Genomic DNA, 16,236 nt, shown 5'->3' on the forward strand with positions numbered 1-16,236 from the left:
CTGTGGTGACATAACCTCCCCCATAACAAGCGATCTAAGTCTACCTTGAAAAGTATACTGAATTTAAGGGTACAAGTCACAACCATCTGAGAGTAGCTCCTCAGTATTATATGTTTTTAAAGTATTTGACATTATTGCACTATTATTGTTCTTTCTCTCTTCTTGTTTTTGGGCACATTCAACAAGAATATTAGAGAGCATTACCTGCGCCCAGGACTTGTCAGTATTTTTTTTGGTTGTATATGTTTATCTGTGTGTGATTGGTGATTCATACAAACTAATTTGAGTCGATAGGCAGCAATTAGCGCAGAGATCTATCCATTAACCTTTTCACAATTTGTGCGGCAATTGGTTGCGGCCATAGTGACCAGCCAGTAGCACTTTGTGACAAATGGGCACAGTTTAGCAATGCTTCCCAACACCATCATTGATCATGAACCGGATAACATGCGGGGTGGTGAAAGATCCCTCCGTTTGCTTCGCAGAGAAGCTAGGTGTATTCACAGGCTAGTCACACTGGCACCCAGAGGGTTAAATGAATCTGATGGCCTCCTTTGTTTTCTCTGAATCACTTACCATCATTTTGCCCGCTTTTGGTTTAGTATGATATTAGGTTAGAATTCCTTAACAACAGTTTATCATGTTTTTCTTGTGTAAGGTAATCTTATCATGACACTTTGATTGCATAGATTTACTGCAGGCGTATTTTTCACTTGTGCTGTGATGCAATATTCTCAGCTATATGCATGTTTTTGCTTTCTACTTTTTTTTGTGCATGTCTCTTTTTCACATACAATGTAATATATTTTGTCTGTTTCACACTGGTGTTTTATGCTAAATTTGTTGGTTGTATTTACGGTGCATGACAGTGGCGTAACAATTGGCTCCCCTTTGGTGCCAAATTCGAGTCGCCACGCCGTAATTGGCGGGGCATGCATCCTGGAGGATGCAGGCCCGCCACCGTTGTCCACGTGGGGCAGCGGTGGGGATTCACCGATGCCCACACGCCCGCTACCGACCACCGCAACTAGGGACCTGCCTCCGGCTCCACAGGGTAGCACCAGGCCACCCGAGGTAAGGAGCCAGGCGCCGACCAGCAGCAGGGCCAGTGACCGCACGAGTACATTGGCCCCGGCTGCAGGGGGCGGCGCCACTGCTCCGTCTGCTCCGGTGCATGGGGAAACCGTCCCAGCACCGGGGCGTATCTCTACATACCCATCACCCTCTGTCTTCCCATCACCCACCCTTTCTCTATCTCTGTCATAATCTGCCTTCCTATTCCTTACGCTGTCACCCTCTTCCTCTCCCTGTCACCCACTGCTATGCTGCATATTGTGAACTTGGGTTGGGGTGGAAGAGAAGGGCCTAAATTATATCTTAGCACCTAGGCCCACAACCCACAAGGTCCACCACTGAGCTCCTTGTATATCTTTGCCAGTTTCCCTATAGATTGTAAGCTAATCAGCAAGGTCCTTTTACTTCTTTGTTAGCCCGTATTTATCACTGTGTTCAGGCCCTATATAGGTCAATGTTAATAATAGCCATAATAATTTAGAGTTCCTTAGAAAAGGCAGAAATAGATGGAGGGTGTAGACTAAATTTAGGTTGCTATACTGTAAGTATATAATATGAATAAGCTGGTCTTAGTGTGACCTAATTCTAATTATACTAAATATATGCACTTTACCTACCTAGATTAATTAAAGAACCTGTACTGTGCATAGCAGTATGATTGCTCTTGGAAAACAAAGGGAGGATCACAGACAGCAGGAGCAACAGCAATTTGGACATCGATTAATCTCCCTGTCAAATAGCAGAGTTACAAAACCACTATCAGGTTAGTTACCTCTTCCACAAATCAGTCTGTTACTCAGCTTATTCACATGAGCATCTATCAGGATGTCTCTCACACATTGTAAAATGGTACTACCATGGTAAACAATGTGAACATACAAATTTATTGCTCTTTGATGGGATTGCAAGTTTGATGGGAATCAGAAGACTTACTTGCCTATTCTACTGAATCATGCAGAAGACACAAAACTTTTGGGATTCACTGGGACACCAGGTCACTTTCCCACATAGTAAGGGGTTGGGGAGCCTAAAATTGCAGGAATGTGAAGCAGGGAGAGATGTTAAAATGAGATAACGTACCCTACCCTGTACACTACCTGTTTTGGGGGTGTGGGTAGAGTGATTGCGTCAGTTAGCCCCCCCCCCCCCCCCCACCATGCAATGCCGGTATTTTATGCATTGCACTGTAGGGGGCAGGGTTAAAACCGCGTCATTTGACCCACGGACCCCCCCGCCGAGGGGCGGTCTGCTGGTGGTTGCAGGGCAATGCGGGAGGGTTGCCCTCCTTTCTGGGGGGCCGGGAATGTAGGCAACCCTGCACTACAGTGGCAAGTACTTGTCTGTTCATGTATTCTAACCAGGGTCACATAAACCATAGGAAGGAGTCAGAACCAACTCCAGCAGTTCTGGGGAAGGGGGAACATGGCCACTGTATGGGGCACAGAAACACCATTTTTTTTTAAATAAAAAAATGGTGTATGTGCTACTGCTAAGTGCTCTGGGGGGGGGGGGCATGATTATGGTGTCATGGGGTGTGTGACTACGCATCCTGTGCGGTCACGGGTTTCTGCAGAGTCCTTTTGGTGGCCCCCATATATATATATTTATATATGTCATGATAAATGTACCCGATATATTTGCGTTCCTATACATTGGTGATTCCACTGCACTCTTGTTCAGTATCAGATAGTTCTAAGAGCATTAAAATGCAGCTAGAAACATGTCCAGCTGTCAGCTCCAATGCCAAATGCTTGCCCACTCAGGGGAGTCATCTACAGTTGTACACAAGACCTTCTTTTAAGTGTAAAATAACCTTTCTTTTGTACTTAAAATGCCTATGCAAAATAACATTGTGTGTTTCTTAGTTGTTCCAACTCATGTGTTAAGAGTTGGAATAAAGGAAGGAAGGGAAGATTTAACTTGAAGCAAATTAGGGGTCCAGACCATTCAATATATGCTTGCTGTTGTTTCTATAGCAGGTGATTGATCCAGGGACTCTTCCTCAAGATCCATGCTGATGACCATGCAGTATGAAGCTCTAATATCTACACGGCCTCTGTATTACACACTACGAATTATTCCAGAACTGTATACATTTTAATACATTTAAAAATCAGTTTATAGAATGTTCTATTTCACAACTGTTCTTAATACACATGCTACATTACAGGGGTCTAAAGGTCTAATAAATAATACAATATAAAACCTCTTTGTTGTAGTAATAAGTGTACACGCAATGAGAATATACACCTCCATTCTTCTCTCTCCTATGTAGGTGGTGTCCAGTCGAAAGGTAACACAGATACAGACAGTCAACTGAAGGTAAGAAACTATTATGGATGCATTGATAATCACATGGCTTATACCCTGGGATAGTCTGAGGTATAATAATAATATTATTAATAATAATAATAATAATAATAATAATGATATTTATATAGCACTTGTCTCCCAATAGGACTCAAAAGTGCTTTACCATTGTCTGTACAGCTCAAAATACACAACAAGCTTAACAGTAGGAATCAGTAAAATGCTTGAGTAAATAAGTACGTATTTAGTCTATTTTTAAAGGATTCTACAGTGGGGGCATCTCACACTGTATGAGGAGTAGAGTTTCATAGAGTTGGAGCAACAAAGTTGAAAGCTCGACCCCCAGATGAATTCAGGGACATTCTGGGTACTGTTAGTAGTCCTTCTTCACCGGATCAAAGTAATTGAGTAGGACAGTAAGGAATCAGAAGCTGCTGCAGGTACCTTGGGCCCTGGTCATGTAGGGCCTTAAAAGTGAGTAAGCCAATCTTGAAAACAATTCGCCATTTTACAGGTAGCCAGTGAAGGGCATAGAGAATGGGAGTTATGTGGCTGGAGCGGGGCTGGTTAGTCTGCCGTCTGCATTTTGTACAAGCCGCAAGCGGTGCAATTCTTTTGATGGGAGACCCAGGTAGAGAGCATTGCAATAGTCTAGGCGTGATGATATAAATGCATGTATGACTTTAGGCAGGTCTTCTGAGGGAATTAAGTGCTTGATTCTGGATATATTCCTTAGATTATAGAATGAGGATTTGATTGTGGCTGACACCTGATGTTTAAGTGTCAGGCCACTATCCAGGACAACAGCAAGATTCCGCCCATGATCAGAGGTTTTTAGTGCTGTGAGTCACTGTGGGGATTCCAGCCTGGATAATAGATACTTTTTCTGCAAAGAATTTAGCAAACTCATTGCATCTTGACTGGGAGAGGGTTACATCAGGCTGCAGGCATGCTGGTTTGCAAAGCATCTCCACTCTACGGAAAAGCTTATTTTTGCTGCCATGATCTCATTTGAAAGGAACTCTGTTTTCTTGCGGGTGATTGTTGATTGGTATTTTACAATGTGTTTGATTAGATTTAATTTATCCTCGGCCAGGTTTGTCTTCCTCCATCGTCTTTCAAGTATACAACCCATTTTCTTGAGATCACGAATACTTTTGTCAAACCAGGGTGCTTGATGGTGAGGTTTGCAGGGTCGTATACGCTCAGGGGCGATAGTATCCAGTGCTGCACAGCCCTGTTATAATAATGGACTAAGGAACATGGATCTTTACAGGTCCCCATTACTGCCCGAGAGGTCCAAGTTAGCTGCCAAGGCCTGAGGAGTCATACCCCTCTTTGGGCGATATCTGGTCAATTCCATGGGCAAAGATCTATTTTGAGGCTTTGCGACTGAGAACCATATTGAGTGGTGGTCTGACCATATGACTGGGTTGGTACATGTGAGTTATCCGGACGCCCGATTTCAAAATCGGGTCGGATCGGGCACATCGCATCGCATCGCATGCGACCATCGGATGCGATGCGATGCGATGCGATGACCCGATTTTTCCATAGGAATCAATGTTAAAATGGACTGAGTCCATTTTAACATGGAATTCAATGGGAAAAAGGGGTCCTTTTCATACCCCTACTATCCAAGTGGGCATGGAGTTGGATATAAACCTGTGGCGAGCGTAGCGAGCCACCGAGCCCGAAGCGTGGCGAGCGTAGCGAGCCCCGCGAGGGGACACGGAATACCGTCCCCTCGCGGGGCTCGCTTCGCTCGCCACGCTTCGGGCTCGGTGGCTCGCTACGCTCGCCACAGGTTTATATCCAACTCCATGCCCACTTGGATAGTAGGGGTATGAAAAGGACCCCTTTTTCCATAGGAATCATTTTAACATTGATTCCTATGGAAAAATCGGGTCATCGCATCCGATGGTCGCATGCGATGCGATGCGATGCGATGCGATATCGCATCGCATCGCATCTGATTGTATGCCTTAACTTAAGGCATACAATCAAAAAATCGGGCGTCCAGATAACTCACAAGTACCACTGGGTTTATCGTTAGGTCAGAGACTTCTAATCCAATATGGAAGACAAGATCAAGAGTGTGACCACTTTTATGTGTAGCAGAGGAGATGACTTGTGTGAGCCCGAGAGCATTCATTGTGCACATGAGATCTTGGCCAAAGGTGTGAGAGCTTATCATCGACCCATGCATTGAAATCCCCAAGGATGAGCCCTCCAGCATAAGAGAATTGTCCCTGTTCTTCAATATGTAAACACTTCACAATGCTGTTCATCCTATTCCAAGAAGCAGATGTATTATACCGCACAGGACTACAGGCAGACAAAATTATAACCAGAAATAAAGGGTTTTATATAATCATGGCTCCAATCAGGGCATCAGTCATGCTGTGCACACCCGGTACAATTTGACATATGATTTTGACTATATAGTCAAAATCGGTATCGCATAGACATCGAATGGAGATAGAATATGATTTTAAGCTTTCTATCCCGATTGCATGCCGATGCACGCTCCCGTTCAGTTGATATCGAAAAGCCATATATGACTATATAGTGCAGATTGAATGTAGATAGTATGAATTGTATGTAAATAGCACATGAGATAGCAAAGATTGCAAAGCAATCCAACCTTAAGTCGAATAGCAAAAGAATCTCACCGTGTGTACACACCATAAAGGCCCCCATACATTAGGCTGACTTGTCCTTAAGACAAGTCGGACCCAATTCTCCTGTGAGCCACCCGGGAGCTCCCCGGGAGGCTCACACACAATTTGGCACTTGATGAGCCATATTTGACATGTGATAAATCGCTTGCGATTTATCACATGTCGGTGTGCAGGGGGCGGTCGGTGAGGGGCAGGGGGCGGCGGTGCTCTCATCAGGGGGAGCAGTGGGGCGGGCCACTGCACGTCCCGTCCCAGCTGCTGCTATTTGTTATCACATGCCCAGCCAGGTCAGCCAGCAGCACTCGCCGCACCCGGCACCCGGCACCACGTCCCCTCCCGACTCCCGCAGCGCTGCTGATATATATGAACATCACCGCCCGGCCAGGTCAGCACTCCCCGGCGCTCAGGGACCCGCTGCCCGCCCCACTGCTCCCCCCCGGTGTCTGCATGCATATGCCTGTCAGGTGGGCAGGCATATGCATACAGGGAGGTCGGACGTGATCGTATGTACTGACCGTCCGACCTCCCTGATCCGGTCCGATGTGCACAGGACCGCGCATCGGATCAGATATCACACACCTGCGATTTTGGGCTGATTTCCCCCGATTATCGGCACAAAGTGCCGAAATCGGATGAAATCGTCCCAAAATCGGATAGTGGATGGGGGCCTTAAGTCTCTGAAGCCATTTTGTTTGTCCCTTTTATCTGTACTTCCATTATCACTACCATCGGACTTGTTTTATTACATTACTGTATTCAATTCTGTTTTTTCCAAGTGCACCTCTCAGCCTTTTGTCACTCTTTCCTGAGCCTTTCCTATATGAAAAATTCTTGTTTTAATCATTTTAATTAAAGCTTTTTTAGTGTAAAGCTTGATGTTTACAGTTAAAATGCAAACTCTGGTAACCCTTTGAGTGCCAACATCTCTGTGATAGATGTGCAAAATATCTGCTAAAAATGCCAGCATCCCTCACATTTGTTATATAAATTCAAATAAAATATGTTGTGTAAAAAGAGTTTTTCCTATATAAGGTCAATATTACAGGTTATTATGATGAATACAAATGTTTGTATGGCAAATTCCACACCTACCAAAGGAGCCGGAGCCTGCTCCCAGCGTACCAGTCGCCACGGAGCACTGGCGAATGTAGCACGCGTGTGTCGGAGACACTCGGCATGGACACTCTGCCACTCCCAGCAATGGACACGCGAGCATCTGAGATTCTCACGCGTCCACGTGCACTGGAGCATCCACCGCTAGAAAATGGCATCTGGCGCGCCAGCAGAGTCAATGAGAGCGGCACCATCTGTATTTTGACAAATTCACTTGGCACTCAAAGGGTTAAATTTATTTCAATCAAATTACCACTGTGTCAGCATTCTCCCAACCACACTGTTGACTGTGGACCTCACAAGCATTGACAAATCATACCAAATCCGGGTGATTTGTATTAGAGATTTAAAGAGATAGTCATCTGGTACCTACAGTGGAGCAATATTTTAATATATATCGCTTTCAAAGTGTTTTGTGTAGTGCATTTCTTTATTAACAACCAGGGCATAACTAGAAATGCCTGGGCCCCATAGTAAATTGTTATTTGTGATAAAATGGAGAGTGATAAACAGTCAGCCAATCAGCTCCTATCTGCCATGTCACAGACTGTGTTTGAAAAATGTCAGGCATGAGCTGATTTGTTGGTTGTTTATCACTCTCTATTTTATCACTTTTGAAGGTTAGTGCATCTGGCCCCTTGTCTGTTATTCTCATTAAATTCTAATCCAAACCATACAGTATAACTGCTTGGTAACTTCATTCAGGTTTGTTATTTAAGGCATGTTTTTGTTTTGAACTGGGCTGACACCATTATGCTATTAGTCACTCCCTTGTTCCTGCTGTTTAATTATCTGCTAATGGTGACTAGGGATTTTCATCAGGTCAATGTGCCATATATCAAAGCAGCAATTATTTTAGACTGTTACAATAACTTTCTTTATTGTCCTCCTCAGCCCTCAGATTTAACTTACTGCTGTATAAAACTGAGATGAGGATACATCAATGGGGAACAATAAAGATGCAGAAACCATAATTCCACAATGTGCAGCGATTTAGTTGGCTGGTTAAGACACTGGTGCATACACACTGTACAATTTTTTTGACCAATTTGGTTGAAAGACATTTCCATTGAACCCAGTGTCCTGGACGAAAGTTGTTGACAAAAGATATTGTCAACAAACAAACGATGAATGATGATGCGCATACCTGCCAGTTGTTCATCAAGATTGTTCGTCAACTGTGCATGCAGCTCAATTTGAATATCTTTCAAAAAGAGCCTATAAACTGTAGCTAGATCTTTCTTCTTTCGTCTGTCGTCAAAATCTTTCGTCAACATCTTTAGTCCAGGACACTGGGTTCAATGGAAATGTCTTTCAACCAAATTGGTCAAAAAAATTGTACAGTGTGTATGCACCCTAGTTTGACTGCATAAACTTCAATGGTTAAAGATCATTTTTAAAATCCCAGGGGCTAGATATATAGGGTCCTCCCATCACCAACATTTGCACTGTTTCTGTTTCTTTCAGTGGAATCCTGCTTCCCATGTCCTAATTAGTCAACCTATGAAATGATTCTTAAGCCGTGTACACACGGGACTCAGCCCCGGCAATTTCATGTGAGCCCCGTGTGTATCAAGATGTAGTTAAGCCGTCAGACTACAGTACATCCTGCCAGCCCTGGAAGCCACAGCCACAGTGTAGCAAAAATATTCTTGCCTGCACTTCCTATATGGCCAGGCAATAGCGACGCTGCGGATCTGTGCATCACTATCGCCCGCTGTTTACACCTGGGGCAATTCAGGCAAACCTATTATTATGTTGTCAAAATCTCTTAGAAGAGTCTCCCCGTGTGTACACCTGTTTAGTTCAAGCTCTGAATGGAAGATGTTTGATAATTTCCTCCATGTATGAAGCCTAATTCCTGTTTGTACGCAATGTCCATTATAAAAATGTATTGAAGAACTTTATTGTCATCAACAATTCACATTTATGAACAGTCAATCAAAAATGTATTTGTGCAAATAACAGAATCTATAAAAAGCATTAGAACATCGTAACTTAAAAGAGCCAACTCATGGAATTTGCACAATTTAACACATTTAACTTTGTCTGGAAAGATTTTTCCCTCTCAGTCAACTAGTTTGAAACAAAAAAGATTTTATATAGCTTATCAGAGGGTAGTATAGAAAACACTCAATGGTTTGGATGGGCCAAGTCTCCCAGTATACTTTTCACTTTAGTAAGTAGCCTTTTTTCATATACCTCCTGAATGCCCTTTTGAGAGATTACGCTCTGCTGCCATGTTCACGCAATGGGGTGATTATCAACAAACTGCGATTGAATTGCAATCGCAATGTGCATGTGTCAGAGTGGTGTTGTGATTTCGCTCACAGGGAGACCTTTGTTGTAGAGATATTGACAGGGAGTGGCCATTTGGAGCCGGTAACATGTAGTTTAAGGGGAGTGGTTGGTAAAATGCATGCATGTCACATCCATTTTTGGGGCTGCTTGATCATATGTGTAAATACATGGTGTCTGAGTTGCTACTTTTGTGGACAGTGGGGGTTATTCAGCGCTGGTCACCGTTGTGTGAATTCCTAAGACGATCAATTATCAAATGACTGCGCATGTATTCAGATTGTATCACACATGCGCAAGGCCAATCCGACAAAAAAATCAGCGATTATTTTTTTTTGCAATCCACTTACAACTTGACTGACAGGAACCGGTTTTGGTACCATCCCCTATTTCACTCCTCACATACAGGGGTGTTACTAAAATGAAAGTTCTATTGAAGATGGGATGCATCCAATCAGAACCAAGTAACCAATCAGAAAATACGGATTATTTATTAAGTACCTTCTAGAAGGTAATACATATAATCTGATTGATTGCCCATAGCAACATCCCATCTTAATAGAACTTCCATCTTTGTAAATAAACCACACAGTCTTTTCAAATTCTGCAGCCTTCACCTTTGAAGCTTTGTTTATACTCAATGCAGGCCCGGATTTGTCACTAGGCCCGTGAGGCACTGGCCTAGGGGCGGCACCTATCATTGTCGGCAGCACGATGTTCCCCCTGTCATTTAGCAGATTTAAAAAAAAAACAGCTGCAATTAAAGATAGCTGACCCACCTGCCATCTCACGCGGGAGCCCGGGAACCGCACACCACCTGGAGCCGGGATCCACCTGTAACCTCCTGTTGGAGCCCGGAGCCCTGCTCTGCCGGGAACTGCCTGCTACCTCTCATGGGAGAGAGGAGCAACAGACCATGGGAGCTGGGATCCACCTTGCGACCTCCCGCGGGAGCCTGGCGCTGAACACCACGGGACCCGACTGCTGTCTCTCGTGGGAGGCAGGAGCTGTGCACTGCTGGGAGCTGGGACCCGCCGGTGAGGCTGAAGAGGACAGAGGACGAGATGGACAAGCAGAGCTAGCAAGTATCTATACACTGTCCTCTCTCTGACTGTCCCTTCGCTCCTCTCTCTCTTTTTCTTTCACTTCTCCTTCCCTCGTCCTCTATTACTCACTGTGCTCTATCACCCCGGCCTTCTCTATGGGCGGGGGGGGGGGGGACAAAAATATTGTGCCTAGGGGCGGCCTGACCCCCAAATTCGGCCCTGACTCAATGCTATACAATATATTGTCTGCAAACTTCCTGGTTCAATCACCCTCTTTCTCATCTCTTCATACTTCAGTTCATCCTTAGGGCCAGATGTACTAAGCTTGAGAAGTGATAACATGGAGAATAATAAACCACCAGCCAATCAGCTCCTACTGTACCTGTTATGTCATAGGCTATGTTTGAAAAATGACAGGTCGAAGCATTTTGGTTGGTGGCTCCATTTTATCACTGTTCATGGCTTAGTACATCTCGCCCTTAGCACTACTCCACTTCATCACTCTCTATACTGGCTCTATACTGGTTCACCTTCCACTATGGAATCATATTCAGACTACTCGCCTCCAACTATTGACACTCCTTACACCCGCTCCATTTTGTCATTGATCAGTGCCTCAACTTCTACTTAGAACCACATCCCACACCCCTCTCCAAGATTTCTCCCATCCTTTGGATTTTTTTTCCACACCCAATAATACACACCACATTTTTTGAATCTTCATTTGAAACTCCTGATCATCAAAGACTAGCTGCCTAATATGACTTTTTGCTAACTCTGCCTGTATCATATCGTTTCACCAACCAACCTTGTCTCAGAATTGCCTCCACTCAATATTACAGTAGATGTGTTCCCAAGCAGGCAACTCTCTCCTCCACTTTGTCAGCAACCCCCTCATCCACCTGTGAGGCCTCCTGTGTGTTCCATATGACACTAAGGGGCAGATGTATGAAGCAGTGATAAGGTAGAAGACGTGAGCCAGTTGAGAAGTTGCCCATGGGAACCAAACAGCACTGAAGTAACATCTGTAATTTACATAATATAAAATGATATAGAGCAGCGGATTGGTTGCCATTGGCAACTCTCCACCAACTCACTTCTTTTCCCTTATCACTGCTTCAAACAGGAATGTGTAAGAATCTTTTTATATTTAAGCAGGAGGACTTTTTAGTACATGTGGACATTATGAATGTTTATTTTATGTCTTGTTTATGCTAGAAATATGATTACAAATTATTATACATTTCTGCAAGCTTTATGTAATTGAAAGTAGGCTATACTGACACATACTATACCATTGTGTTATCTTTTCAGATAAATCATTTCAAATACCCCCGTAGAGAAGACATCAAACCTGCAGAGGAACAACCTATCAGGCCGCGACCTACAGTTCAGAGAATAATAGTCGATCTCCGGCCAATCCTAAGCCAGGTTACTGAGTGTGAGGTGGACATTTCACAGGATGTCAGTTCAGCTTCTACTTCAGAACTTTCAGAGAAGCGAATTAAAAGAAAAGAAGAAAGTGTTAAGGAACAATTGGCTCCTGAAAGGAATAATAAGGCAATTAAATTGTCTCTCCCTTCTGTATCAAACTGTAAGACCTTTAATGAGCAATCAAAACCTGTGGAAATAGCAAAAAGAAGAGCAAGTTTGGTGGCAGTAACAGATGAAGGCAGACTTGCCTGTAATAAAGAACACAAGCCCAGTGACTCTCTTCTGGTTGCCTTTCCCAAAGTCATATTGAAACAAATACCCCAACAGCTGAACTCAAAAGAGCAAAAGCCATTACAAAAGGTAAGCATAAATGTTTCATATAGTGAAAGAAAATATTATTTTAGTTATATAGTGTCCAAAGGATCCTGTAGCACCATACATAGACGTAGATGCAGGTAGATAGATACATAAATATATATACAGTATATAGGGCCTTATTCTAGTTCACTCTTTCTGACAAAATCCTTCTTAGATGGAAAAAACTATGTGCACTGCAGGTGGGGCAGATGTTACTTGTGTAGAGAGAATTAGAGTTGGGTGGGGTTTTACTTCAAAGTGAGATCTATATTGCAGTGTAAAAATAAAGCAGCCAGTATTTACCCTGCACAGAAACAAAATAACTCACCCAAATCTAATTCTCTCTGCACATTTTACATCTGCCCCCACCTGCAGTGCACATGGTTTTGTCCATCTAAGAAGAATTTTGTCAGAAAGAGTGAACTAGAATCAGGCCCATAGTTTCTTATTGAAAGGAGAGAGATATGGGCAGACACATAAATCAAAAAGTAACAAGTGATTGGTATGGACATGTTTTGACACCAATGAACATTGCCACAGATCAATGGTGAATTTACTAAAAGTTGTTTTGACATTCTTAAGTCATCCTGCCACCGAGTGTGGTATGGGGCTCCGATAGGCAGAATTCTGATAGTTGGTAGACCGACATTGGATACCTCACTGTCAGTACTCAGAGAGCGGGACGAGCGCAACGAAGACCCTTGCAGGCTTGGTGCTCTTCCCACGCTGGGTGGCTCGCTACACAGGTTCTATTCTACCTCTATGGAGGTCGTGGACCCCCACAAGGGAGAATAGCCCCTGTAAGTCGGGATCCCGACTGTCATGTTTTTAACAGTCGGGATTCCAAAGTTGGTATACTGACCGTCGGAATCCCGACTTTCAGGAGGACATCCAGCACCCCTGCCACCAATGTTCGCAATGTCATTGTAGTTCAGGATCATTCTAGTAACTTTCTCTAGATCGGTGGTTCTCAAACTAGGTTATCAGGACCCCAAACAGTTTATGTTTTCCAGGTCACCTTGCAAGTGCACAGACACATTTTTGAAGATCTAGAGGTGGCGCTAATTATTTCACTTGTGATTCTGTAAGGAAACCATGAAAACATGAACTTTTGATTTGCTGAGGACCGAGTTTGAGAACCTAAATCATTTTAAATGGTAAAATAAAAAAAATTGTGTGATTCCCCCAATTCTTAAAGCGTACTAGGCCTTTATGCCTAAACTGGTAGTGTAAAAATGTGAGGGTACAAATGATTGAAGCTGACATGCATCATGGCACGCCTTTGGGGAGGCTTTAATCCTTACCCAAAATGTGCTTATTAGTGTCTAGGACACAAACAAAAGTAAATTATGCTAGGTCACCAAGAGTGTTAAACGAGTAACTCTTTCCAGAGTACTGTTCTGAATCAGAGTTATACTGTATGCCTTTCCCCATGTTCCTAGCAGATAAATACATTATGGGTGGATGTAGAGAGACTGCAGCTTCCTATGTCTGAACTAGTAAAAGTGGTTAAGGAGCGAACAAACAGTGGACAGCACACTATCATCGCCCAAGTGCTCTGCTCGCTTCGGGAAAGACAGTGAGTATGTAGGTGATATCAATAAAAGTAAGGAGAAATTACTGAACTGTTATACAGTATAACGATAACTATAGCTCATTAATATATGCCTATTGTAATTATACAAGTAAATATACGATCCTTCTACAGTCCTCCATTGCACATTTCTGATTTTTCAGATCAAATGTATTTACTTAAGATCTGATACCCACTGATTACATTGTAATGTCTATCACAATCCCAACTTCAGTCCTCAGGAGCCACTTGTGACATATTTAGCACAAGTGGAATTAGACCTACTGTACCTGTGGATCTTTTAAAATGTGTCTATGAGTAATGAATACACCCATGCACCAACTAGGAACTCTGAAAAACATGTTATGCTGGCCATACACCTAAAGATTTATTGTCGAATCTCTGGATGGTTGTAACAAAAATCTGGTAATATATGGGTGCAAATCGCAATTGATAATTTTCTCCCAAACACAGGAAAACCAGACAAAAATTATCAATCAAATTAGTTAAATTCATTTGATTTAACCAGTTTGTCTGAATTACCATTTAGTCAGTTTTCCGCCTGTTTTTGGAGCAAAGGGTCATTTTTCAGTTTTTTGGTTTCAATCGGTCATATTGGACAATACATTTTTAGGGGATTCAGTATTGAATCCCGGCGGTCGGGATCCCGGCGTTCAGAATCCCGACGCCGGAATCCCGACAGCCGAAATGCCGACAAGGGGGGGACGTGGATCGCCCCCCCCTTGCGGGCTCGCTGCGCTCGCCACGCAGCGGGCCCGGTGCCTCGCTACGCTTGGCACACTAATTTATTCTCCCTCCAGGGGTGTCGTGGACACCCCAGGAGGGAGAATGTGTCGGCATTTCGGCGGTCAGGATTCCGGCGTCGGGATTCTGAACGCCGGGATCCCGACCGCCGGGATTTTAACTGCATCCCATTTTTAGGTGTTTGGCCAGTGATATAATGAAAGATATTGTCCATTTTTGCCCTTCTGAGGGATATCATTAATAATATTGCCCAGTGTGTATGCACCAAAAAGGAAAAATGGTCACTAATGACCTCCACCACCGTCTGTACATGTACAAAATTCAGAGCACATCTTTAAAGTGGGCAGTTGGGCAGTAGCATATGTGCGCCTGTCACTTTCGACTGCATATATAATCATTAGCAACCCTGGTATGAGCACATTTTTATTTAAGGTAATTGTTTTTAATAGTTTTGTTTACATCAAATTAAATATATCCACTGCATCAACTATGTTATTTATGGTTTGTGTTATGTCACAGGGAGAATGCCATTCGACAAGATGTTGGAGTTGTTAGAAGAACATACCAGGATACCTCACAGAAAGCACCACATATAGATGGGGGTGTCAGACTGACCTGGATGAAACGAAGCTAGAGAAATAATCATGCAAAGACAAAACTGGATATGTATTTAAGACAAAAGGGGAGATGTATCAAGCTTTCGATTAAGCGAGGGCTGCATAGGCATGAGGGCATATAAGTGCCTTGCAATTTTGTGATTGGTATAATAAAGTTAGTGAAATGTTTCTTACCCCATAGAGTCCACTGTTGTAGGTGTAGCCAAACAGGTGTAGAATGGGTGGTAGCTTATGCAGGTGTATTTAAGGAGTAGTCAGGGTTTCCTTCTTCCTCTTTGAGTCTGGATTCCCACCCTCCCTCCCTTGCTTTCTTCAATTACCACCCGGCCTGTCGGCCTTCACACAATTTAGCTTCACAAATATCAATTTATAATTGGCGGGAGGGCGCTCTCGATCAGCGGTCAAGTTTGAGGTACAGGAGGTCACTGTGCGGTATTGCCACCCTCTGCCAGGACGGCTGGTGAGTTCTACCCCTGAGGGGGGACGATGGCCACTTCCTTGAACTGTCCTCACCATGCAATAGGAGGGGCGGTAAGACCGTCACAGTGCGGGCTGTGCCTTGAATTCAATGGGGGGGGGCGGTTCATCGCCCTGGTTACAAGTTGGGGCGTTGTAGTCGCCGCCATTGTTAACGTTTGTGACTTAGCTGGTCTCCAAGCGCTCTCCTGGCCATCCCTTTCAATAGGGTCATACCAACAATAAATACTGTTGACCTTTTAAACTTATTCAGTGGTTGTCCGTGTGGTTATTTCAGGTCATGTGTTCGTGTGAGTTATTTCAGGTCATGTGTCCGAGTGAGTTATTTCTAGGGGTAACAAATGTTAATGTTAAGGTAAAGGTCAATCACAATAATTCAATAGGCGCCTTATAAAGAGTGATGTAGAAAAGCACATTTTCCTAATGTAGCCAATCAGACAATGACTAGCATTTATCAAGAACATTTTAGAAAATATGTAGCAACTGAT

General features: G+C 43.6%; 1 protein-coding gene across 2 annotated transcripts in view; it reads left to right on the forward strand.

Moving 5' to 3' along the window:
* LOC146074323 (uncharacterized) overlaps positions 1-15,350 on the forward strand; it is an 80,645-nt gene extending 65,295 nt beyond the window's left edge. The window contains exons 2-6 of one of the 2 annotated variants that reach the window (XM_083182275.1): positions 1,696-1,837; positions 3,350-3,396; positions 11,840-12,319; positions 13,759-13,895; positions 15,174-15,350. In XM_083182275.1, the coding sequence (XP_083038401.1) occupies positions 1,729-1,837; positions 3,350-3,396; positions 11,840-12,319; positions 13,759-13,895; positions 15,174-15,288 (888 nt within the window). In that variant the 5' untranslated portion in view covers positions 1,696-1,728 and the 3' untranslated portion in view covers positions 15,289-15,350. The remainder of the gene's footprint in view (positions 1-1,695; positions 1,838-3,349; positions 3,397-11,839; positions 12,320-13,758; positions 13,896-15,173) is intronic. The other variant, XM_083182283.1, reaches the window with a different exon arrangement.
* Positions 15,351-16,236: the final 886 nt, after the last annotated feature.

The sequence above is a fragment of the Crinia signifera genome, chromosome 1, assembly GCF_055691185.1.
Source record: "Crinia signifera chromosome 1, ASM5569118v1, whole genome shotgun sequence".
Taxonomy (NCBI): Eukaryota; Metazoa; Chordata; class Amphibia; order Anura; family Myobatrachidae; genus Crinia; species Crinia signifera.